The sequence below is a fragment of the Anser anser genome (genome assembly GCF_964211835.1).
Source record: "Anser anser genome assembly, chromosome: 2".
Taxonomy (NCBI): Eukaryota; Metazoa; Chordata; class Aves; order Anseriformes; family Anatidae; genus Anser; species Anser anser.
Genome location: NC_139721.1, coordinates 53,388,832 through 53,399,352, shown reverse-complemented (window position 1 = coordinate 53,399,352; position 10,521 = coordinate 53,388,832). Strand labels below are relative to the sequence as shown.

The 10,521-nt window shown below is 43.8% G+C and overlaps 1 protein-coding gene across 10 annotated transcripts in view; it reads right to left on the bottom strand.

Moving 5' to 3' along the window:
- Window positions 1-3,469, bottom strand: part of PTPRM (protein tyrosine phosphatase receptor type M) — a 482,484-nt gene extending 479,015 nt beyond the window's left edge. For 5 of the 10 annotated variants that reach the window (XM_083826617.1, XM_083826619.1, XM_083826620.1 and 2 more), the window contains exon 1: window positions 2,949-3,469. In XM_083826617.1, coding sequence (XP_083682743.1) covers window positions 2,949-3,021 — 73 coding nt within the window. In that variant the 5' untranslated portion in view covers window positions 3,022-3,469. The other 5 variants (XM_083826609.1, XM_083826613.1, XM_083826614.1 and 2 more) reach the window with 2 other exon arrangements.
- Between the last annotated feature and the right edge of the window lie 7,052 nt (window positions 3,470-10,521).

The window sequence follows — 10,521 nt, the reverse complement described above, 5'->3', positions numbered from 1 at the left end:
ACCAGCACCGCAAGAAGAATGTGTTAATACACAGCCTTATTGCTTTCTATAGCAAAAGAGAATAGAGCGCTCTAATAATAGGCCTCTCTAGGTCAGACTCAGGTTATAAGCAAGAAGCACCAATTTCAGGATTCAGGCTGTGTGCAAATTTAAATCAATCTGAGCACGACGCCTTTGTAAAAACACAGTTTCTGCATTCTATTACACATCTCCTTGCCTTCAATTTCAGTTACCTGTGCTGGTATTTGACAGAACTCATTACATCCAGACCTCTCATTTTATAGAAGACCTAATATTTAGGCTTACAGTGTCCCTTCTAACTTTCCACATCTCCGTGTTTGACCTAGATCCCTTGCAGGAGTGCATCGCCTCCCCTTGCCTGCATAAGCTCCCGGCGAGATGGCAGAAGGAATACCGCAGGAATACTCAGGCAGAGGATGACACCAACACAGCTCAGGCACTTTGTAACGTTAGCCTTCAGTCTTCACATGGCCCCACTTAATGACATATATGCTAAAATCATTAAATAAAAAAAAAATCTAACTTATGTCTGCTAGAGTTTCTCAGGAACAAGCAATCTGTTCTCGCAGAAAGACCCCAGCTACTTTTAAAAACTTTCTAAAATAAGCAGCACTGTCCATATAAGACAGTGCTTTCAGCAACATCTCTTGAATTCAAATTCTTGAAAGCATTTGCTTCTTGAACCAATGAGTCCAGAATTTTAAATTCTTTAGTTAAGGACTCAGAGAAAATCTCATTGTTATTAACTGTTAAGCTGCTTTCAAAAGATTACTTGAAAGCTTCCAGGCCTTAAAAAGCCAAGATCTGATCTTTCAGCGTGATTATTCTCTAAATAAGAAACTCAAATAAAACAATAGCTGAAGGTAATGTTAGAACTAATCTCTGTCAAATAAATCAATCATTTTAGGAAAGGGTAAAAATAAAAATGGAACTAGAAATGCCAAAGATGACTTAACTCACCCACTGCTATTCTTTGCTTCAAATATGTGTGGAGTTGGTTTTCTTTCTTTCCTTTTTTTTCAATTCCTTTTTTAAACTTTTGGCATGTTATTCATACAAACCCCACCAGCAACAAGGGACAGCTAGTACAAAAACTAACTGCCCAGCTCAAGGACGGATTTTTGTGTAATTTAATTTCTATGACACTGATGCATCACATTTAACAAAAGCAACAGCAATTTTTTTCCCCTAGGCAAAAATGACTCCCAGGCAAGCACTTCAAATGGTAAAGTACGAAAATGGAAATTTCATCAATTTTGGTCTGAGTACCAGGAATCGATATTAAAAAAAATATATAAAAATAAAAAAATAAAAAAACCACAATGCACACACCTCTTCACGGATAAGCTTTCCATTCAATATTTAACATCCATGCACATATGGACGCACGGGGAGAGAGCAGGCCAGATGCTGCATCCCGCGGCACCCTCTGCAATCCCGTTTCAGCGTGGCGATCGTGGTGTCTCTGCCTCAGAGCTCTGGAGGTGCTGGAATCGCCTTGTGCAATAACTGGATGCGCAAGTCAGTAAATCCACCTAAGGGCATCACTGAATTGTTTGTGTTTTCTACGACCGTGTGTGGCAATGGAAATGAACACAACATGAATGGCACTTAAATGCTGACTCCAGTATAGCGTCAGCGTATCACACACTCAAGTCACTTACATGTCCAGAAGAAGAGTTGCCCTAGCTCAACTTTAAACAAGAAGTACAAGAGTTTGTGCAGGTCAGCAGTGAGTTACGGGTTTGTCTTCATAAAGGAAGAGCTCTCACTGAAGCTCGGACACTAGACTTCCAATATTAATGAGTTATAGGGCTAATATACATGAGTTCAGTTCCATAATTCACTACAGAGCACAGCTTCGTCCTAACACGAGTATTTGGAAAAGATTTCATCATTCGTATATATCATCTCGGTGCAAAACATCCCTCTGCTCAGGAGCCCTCTGCCTCATCTGCAGTAAAAACGCTGTAGAGAATTTAAGGGAAACGCAGCTGCATACACAAAAGGTCCCTGGGACATAACATAAACCCGTATTTTTTTTAAACAAGTTTAAAAGCAGACCACGAGCTCCCACCCCTAAAACTTGCCTTACCCACAGAGCTGCATGGAAGCAACGCGTGCGTACAAAATATCCAGCAGCCTGCGCACCCGGCTAAGTCAGAAGTCTCGCTCCCCACCGAAGCGCACTTCGCATGAGCTGAGGACCAAATATCTTCAATTTCTCTACCGTACTTCGCAGCAACTTCGTGCTGGAAGCAACCCACGACAACCCCCCCCACACACCCCCCTGAAGCGAGCTCGGCCCGCTTCGCTGCGAAGGGGATTTCACAATCCGGATTCCCGTCTAAAATTACGGGTTTCTTCAGCACGGAAATAGGACGGGGGAGCACCGGGGGGGCTGCGAAAACCCACTCGAGGACCCGAGGGAAGAGGGGATCGCCGCTCCGCCGCCTGCGAGCCCCGACACCCCCACACACGGGGGGGTCCCCCAAAGCCGGGGCTGCGCCCCGCCGTGTCGCGGCCGCCCGACGCCGGGGACTGCCCGTGGGGGGCTCCCCTCGCCCCTCAGCCTCCCCGGCAGGGGCTAGAGGGAAACTTTTGGGAAGGGGGATGCGGGGAAGAGCCGCAGCCCGAGCGGGGCACGGCGCGACCCGACCCCGCCGGCCGCTCGCCCTTCCCCTCGGCGCCCTTCCCGTCAGGGCGCACGCCAGCGGCATCCCGCCCGCCGCCTCCTCCTCGTCGTCCCTCTCCTTCTCGTCCCTCTCCTCCTCGTCCCTCTCCGCCGCCTTCAGACACTTTTTTTCCCACCGTATACAAAGCGGCTGCGAAGTGTCAGCCCCGCCGGGGGGGGTCTGAAGGAGAGAGAAATCCAAGGCAAAGTGTGTCCCCGTCCCCCCCCGGCCACCGCGGCGGCGGCCCCTTACCTGTGAACGTCTGCGCTCCCGCTGCCAGCAAAAGTCCGGCCAAAGTAACCAGGCAAGTTCCAACTTTCCCCATATTTCCACCCCTTCCTGCCGCGGATCCAGCAAAGTGCCAAAGTGTTTGCCAAAGTAGGAGGCTCCCCCCTCGCCCCCCTCCAGCCGCTGGGGCAGGCGGGGAGGGGGCGGCCGGGACTCCCCCTCCGGGCTCCCCGGAGCCGCTCTGTCCGCTCCTCGTCCCCTTTGGCTTTTCGGGGCGCCGGGAGAGGGGCGCCGGGAGCCCGCGGTGCCTTCCTCCGGCCGCTGCCCTCGCCCCGGGGGCCGCGTCCCCGCCGCTGCCCGGAGCCCGGAGCCCGGGGGGGTGGGGGGGCACCCGTAATGCCGGCGTCTCCCCGCCCGGCGCCGCCGCCGGTCCCGGTTGAGCTCGGCTCCCTGACTGACTCGCGGTCCCCCCCGGCAGGCGGGCGGGCTGAAGGGAGCGGGGAAAGTCACGCCCAGCCGGCGGCGGCGCCGCTCGGCCCCGCTAGAGGGCGAGGCGGCGCGGGCTGGGCGCCGCGGGCGGCTTCGGGGTCGCGGCCGGCGGGGGACGAAGCGCGAGGGGCGCTCGCCCCGCAGCCCCTGTCCCGGGGACGGGGACTGGGACGGGGACGGGGACAGGGACGGGGACAGGGATGGGGACAGGGACAGCGGCCCCGCTCTCCCCTTGCCCCGTGCTCTGGCGCAGCGCCGAGGCACAGCGGGGCAGGAACGGGTAACTATAAAAGAAGGGAAAGCAGGGTTTTTCCGTCAGCGTTGTGTTTTGTTTTGTTCCTACAGCCCCTGCTCGTGGCCGCGACCCAGTCGTCGATGAAAGCCGGCAGCGGGCTGCTGCCGGGGGACGGAGACCCCCAAACGGGTCCCCTGAAAGTTGAGCGCCTCGCCGCGGGTGGGTAGGGCGCCCCTGTCAGCCCGCCCGCCCCTGTCAGCCCGCCCGCCCTGTCAGCCGCCGGCCCCACAGCGCCTGCTGCCCAGCCTGGGGTGGAAAATGGCCTCGGGGGGTCCACACGTCAAACCGTGAGAGGAAAATCTCTTCGAAAGGGAGCTGCCTTTCGTTCCTCGCACACTGAGGGTCCCGGGCTTTCTACTCCGCGCCGCCCGTGAAGTGCGGCTGCCCCGCAGCCCTGTCCGCTTGGGGGATTCAGCTCCTGGAGTCCCTAACCTTTAGACACTGCAATAATGTGTTTATTGGTTTTAAACCTTTTCTTTCCGAACTTGACTCCTAAAGGTGGAAATATTTTTGTTGGCTATCACTTTCAGTTAAAGCTTTATTTATTTATTTATTTCAGGTGCAGGTGTCAGGCCAAATTTAACGCCTGTTTACTCCCCGGGGTCACAAACAAAACGGTAAAAACAAGAATCAAAATAATGCTGCAATTAAGGGTTTGAGCTGGCAAATTAAAAAAAAAAAAAAAAAAAACACAAAAGGTCGGGTTCTGCGTCCTCTGTTTTCTCCAGAGCAGGTCCTCTGTTTTTTATGATACTCTCATGTATAGTTAGCTTCAATCTCGTTGCAACTGAAGTCTTTACCCATCCCCCATGCAGTTCTGCAACTTACAACGCATATCAAAGATGTATTCGTATCCTGTATTATATTTACACATAATACGTCCTCTTCAAAGTTAGGCCTTCAGCTCTATCACCTCCTGCAAGCCCCCAGCCTCTCTCTTGTCAGGACACTGTGTTTCAGCAACGCATTTGTTACGTGATGCCATCTCTACGAAGGGACGTGAACTTTTTCAGATGTGTGGGGTGTAAAGGCAGCTACCTCCAAAGTTAACACAAGGGGGCAGAATAGCATTAATTGTCGTGTTTCCTGACGTCAGACTTTTCCTTTGAATTGTGAGCATTTTCTTCGTCTATTAATTGCCTGGAATTTCCTAGTTGTCTGCGCCTCCCACCTCCCCCCAGAAAAGTTCGTAATCCCCTCAGACCTTGATAACCTATGCTATTTTCTTTTTTCTTTTTTCTTTTTTTTTTTGATAATAATTCTACTTTTTTTTCTCCCATGCATAATTTATGCAAATTGTATGCTCTCTAAAAGCTGCAGTTACAGCATCTCTAAATTAGAAACTGTAGCTAGTCTTGGAGATGTTCCTTGTGTAACTACAAAACTGTTTTAAAAAACTTAATACGTCTCATAAGTAATTTAACTTATGGTAAACTTAATTTTCAAATGTATCTACTAATAGACACTAAAAAATCTACAGTTAAATTAAATTAGTACTTATGCTAATTATGACTTCTCTCTAGTCATAGTGTCCAGAAACAAAAAATATAGCTCTGATTGGCTAATGTCAGTCTTAACACAATGTGATAAAGTATCATGTTCAGACAAACAACCTTAATTCCGACCCTATCTTTTTGACAAGGAAATGAAAACTCCGTGCCTATATCCACTGCTATCTAATGTTAGTTTACAGAGGATGATACAGAGGGTCACCAAGTTCTGTGAAAGAGTAGGTAAGAGTGGTCACAGTTATAGAAGCAGTAGGGATAAAGTCATTGACCTTCAAAGACATAATCATTCTGTTTTAAATACAATAAATCAACGAAACAGTTAAGCTCTGGGGAATAGCTAAGACAACAACAGTAAACACTGGTCACACATGACTGATCAGTAATCATTAGCTGTGTTTCACTGAGTTTTGATACTGGAGTGTGTATGAAAACAGTCCAGAAACAGTACAAAAAAGAATTAGAACATCAAGAAAACTTTAGGCATAAAACATTCGCTAGTGGTTTGGCTCCAGGAAAACGAGGAGAATTCGCTAAGAGCTAAGCTGTGACTTGGAAGAGGATTGGAAGCATCTGCAGAAAATAAAATAATTTTACTGATTGTTTCTTATTGGCAAACAGATAATTTGCATCTGTTCTTGAACTGGATCATCTCAAATACCTGATGACAGTTCCCCCCCACACACACATTTCAGCTCAAGAATGTAGAAGATCATTGATTATTCCTGCTGAAAGAGGTCAAAGAATGAGGCAGTCGAGTAGTAAGACATAGGATAAGGAGAAAAATGAATATGGAAGTTGGCATAACAATCTGTTTTCTAGATTTTAATGTAGCCTGATAGGAAATGCACAAAACCGTTATTGCAAGTTTTTTGCTTTATTTTTAAATATGGATTTTTTTATATTTCCCACTGGAGGTAAATTAAACAAGTTGATGATAAATGATGAGTAATTGCACTGTTTATTACAGAAACTGGAATGGTTCAGTTGCCCAGCGTTCCTAATCACTGTCTTGCAGATCCATTTCCAATATTCCAAATCTCTGAGCTACTTTTGAAAAACAATTTTTAAAATTTCTAAACTGATAGAGAAGTGTAAGTACTGTTGGTTAGAGAGGTCCAAGATCCAAAAGCTTATCATTATGTGGACAGAGAAACAAGAACTTCACCAATGTCAAGGAAAAGTTTTTATGGGAGGCATATGTATATCCTTAAAATTATTCATACTGCGTTCATCTGTTTAGCTGTTAATTTTCCTTTAAGGCACTAATGATATTCACAGTGCTGTTCATTCTATATTACTGGCACAAGAACAAGTAAACGTATTTCAAATTCCATAAGGCAACATAGCCATCCTGCATAATCCATAGCATGAAGTCACCCTTTCTATAATGATATGAAGCAGGAACACTGTCTTGCTCATGTTACAGCACAAATAGAAAGGTGAAGACTTATTTTCAAGTGTTGGAGGAAAGCCCAAACATCCTTCCTTTTTTGACCCATGACAATGCTGATTAAGTGGCCAAGAACGTGGGCTACAAGGCTGTCACCTGATCTTCTGGATAAGCAGCAGATAATATCACTCTCACAGCTCAAGGCTATTTTTTGCACTGGTCAGGCAGGAATGATTTTTCACTAGCCCACTTCATCATGTTCTAAAGCTCACGTACATAAAAGTTCATGAGTCTTTCAATGACCCTACTGTTGAAATAAGTAATTTTCTCCAAGGGACAGGGGCACATTTTCTTAAGTAAGTATATCAGTCCCTACTAATTTGTGAAAATAAGATGTGCTTTGCTAGAAAGAAGACAGTAATTCAAACAATTCTGTTTTCACTAAACCTACTTAGCAGCTGCAGTCAAATTACGAAGCCAATCCTTGGAAAGTCCAAGAAGACTGCTCAAGAAATATCATACCATCTCTCTAGGTCAAGGAAGAACATGCCAAATTTCAGAAGTTTTACCACTTGTTACGCTTTCTTCTTAAATACAGAACAATGTAGTCATCTTAACCAATGTTCACTTATCTTTAGGTAGCTTTATCTTCTCACCCAGATTTTGACTTCACCTTTTGACTCTTCCCCTTTTCACTGCTGATTTTTATATCAAAAACTTCAAAAAGAAAGTGTGTGTATCTGTGTGACAGGATTTACTGATGGCATTATACTTGTATTTCAGTGTTAAGTACATCTATATCCATAGATGCTGTAAAGTTTTCATTTGATATTAAAGAGCTATTTCAGTGATACATGTAGCTTTCTGAATAAATATTCTACTGTTCATTCAAAAAGGCAGTTCTGACTCTTTATTAGAGGGGTAGAGTGAGGACATAGTAGTGTCCTTAAAAGATCGTGTCCACCCTGCACCCTGTCTTTCCCTGCCTCAGAGGAGCATCAGAAAACTCCTTGGAATCTAAGGTCAATCTAAACCAGCTGCAAAAGTTGCTACAAAGTGTTTCATCTTCAGTAGAGGCTCATCATATTTCTTGCTTACTGTTGGGGCTTGCTGGCACTGGAATTGATCCCTGGTCATTCATTTGGCACTGGGATGTACTAATCACAACTGTGGCTGCTCCCTACTAGATATTGTAATCTGTAATATGACTGCATTATTATTTTTTGGTACTGCTAATGATACGTGCAAGCATTGATAATGATCTATTTTGTACCAAGGACACCTTGCCTAATTCACTTGATCACTGTGGAGTTCAGTGGTAAAAAACTAAATTCCTCTTTGCTTCCAATTGCTAATTTTTTATTTATTTATTTATTTTTATGATAGCTGAGTAAATTCTACTGGTTACTCATGGCCTTGATGTTAAACCACGGGTGGGAACTGAAACAGAAAACACAGCCAGATCTTTGAAAAAAAGTATTTAAAAGACTAGAGGGAAACATTTTTTAATTATAAAATATTGAAATAGAAGTGAGGAAAAGATCTCAAGTATCCAAGGAAAACATGGGGGAGACTTTTAAAATCTGAATGTCAGGAGGGGAGCTAGGAGCAACAGACAGCCCTGTACTGCGATGGTAGCTGCTATTTCAAACCCCAAAACACATGGTTGGTTTGTGGAATAATATCAATTTCATAATCTCACATTTTGCTATAATGAGATGGATAAGATAGAGTGTAGCCTAGGCAGGTAGAAGCACGTAAGGTTTTAAAAAAAATAATAATACTACATGCAGTGCTGTCCCTTTCTGGTTGAAAGCAAAGGGTTTGAAAGCAAAATACATTTCATGGCTTTTATTTTTTTCCAGCTTCCCACTTCCTGTAAAGAAAAGTACCTTGACTGTTCTTGTACTACGGTTCTTAGCTTCTCCCAAAACGTGTGTCCTTAGCTATGTCTCTGTCAACAGTATCAGGTGGTATGTACAGGAGACGAGAGAGCAACATAGTTCAAATGCCTAATACTGTTAAACAAACACCTGCTTATGCCAACTGAGAGTTTATAACCTTCAGATTTTTGTACGGCTGGATGGGATTGGTCAGGAGCAGAAAGAGACAGAAACACAGCATTGATCAAATGCAAATACTTGCAAATATTCATATATTCAGTCTTCAAAGTCTGTACAAATACAGACTGTAATATCATCTTTGTCACTCGCTGCTTTGATCTTGTCATTCATCTGGGTTAACATCCTCTTCTATTACAAATTTAGGCTTAATTTCATTGTCTTCAAAGTTCTGTACTGATCTACCTCTCCCTACTTATTCGAGCTTCAAGTTGCTGTTCTTTCAGTTCTGTGCTTCTATAATCAACTGTGTCAAGGAATGAGACCAAAAGAATCAAAATTTAGGAGATAAGCACTGTGAAATAAGCTAATTTCTCAGTCTTCCAAGACAGAGCAATTGTTCCAAAATAAATTAACACTTGGTGCGTAGTGGAAGGAGCACACGCTGAGTTACACTGGCAGAGCTATAGCATTATATGTTTTCTGCTAAAAATATTCTAATCCATCTTTCTACATAAATAAACCCATTTCCATAGTGGGTTTCTTTGCAGGCTCCCATCAGATGGTGCATTCCCTTTAGCAGTAATCCCTAGAAGTACTAGACAAAAGTTTGTTTTTCAAATGTCTTCCGTGTATGAGGCAGAGGGGTGAAGCAGACAACTGGAATAGTAATGTCTGATGCCATCAGTACTAATTTTGACTGATCACATCTGTAAGAGCCCTTCAGATGGTGTGTTCAGTTCAGAGAAAATATTCCTGACATCTCAGGTTCATTCCACCAGATATTCACAGGCGCAAAAGCCAACTGAAAAGCCATATTCAAGGCCATATGTAAGATTAGTTTTCTTTCTGCGTGTGGACTTATCTTGAGTTCATTCAGTCACATATGTTTTTTCATCAATAGCTTTGAATTAGCATCAGGTAATAGTATCTGCGCCTTAGCATAAGATCAAGTTTTTCCAAAAGCTCATTCGCAGCTGATTAGGAGCTTGTGAAACAGAAGCCAAGTACACAGCCTCTTTGTTTCTCTTCTTGGGTCTTAAAAAACAGTCATTGATAGATGGGATTAGAGTTCCTTCTGCTTCTTCATTACTAGCTCTTATTTAGCAATGTAGTATTCATGTTGTCAACAGCACCTCTAGACAACTCTCTACTATTAGTTTGACGTGATCGTCGTATGAGATGCATGAGATGTTATTAAACTGGATCCTATTGGAACTTAAAGTTAAGGTGTTTTTTTTCCCTACAGCTGTAGTTGAATAGAAGGAAGTGTACTTTTTATCTTGTACTTGTCTTTCAACAGCAACAACAACAAAAAAGATATATATTTTTTCCCCTGCGAAGTCTACTTTAACAACAATTTATACTGTTGCAGAACACTGTGATACCATCTCATCTGAGGCAGTTCTGAGCAGGCAGACACAGTAGCCAGTGATGCAGAATGCACCAAAGAGGCTGCATATGAGCATAGGTGTAAGTACAGTCTCTCACACCGCTGCCCATGCTGACATCAGGTTTTTATCTTAATATGTTATAAAGTTGCTGATACAAAATTTATGTTATAATGATGACAATTCTAAATTACTCAGTGGCAATCATTTGTAGAATTTATTTCATGTTTATGTATTTGGAAGTGTTTGGAGATCTTTTGGAAATAAATAGTAATAGTGGCTCAGGGGAGCCACAATCAAGTTGAAGAGGTCACATGTAAAATCTACTTATTTGGTACTTTTTCTGATTCTTTGTTCTATCTTTTTAATTTTTTTTTTCTGCTTTTTCAAAGTGGAGAGGAATGTATTTTGATAAATTTATGATTGAATTCTTGTTGGTGTTCGTTTGTGCAGAATGATGA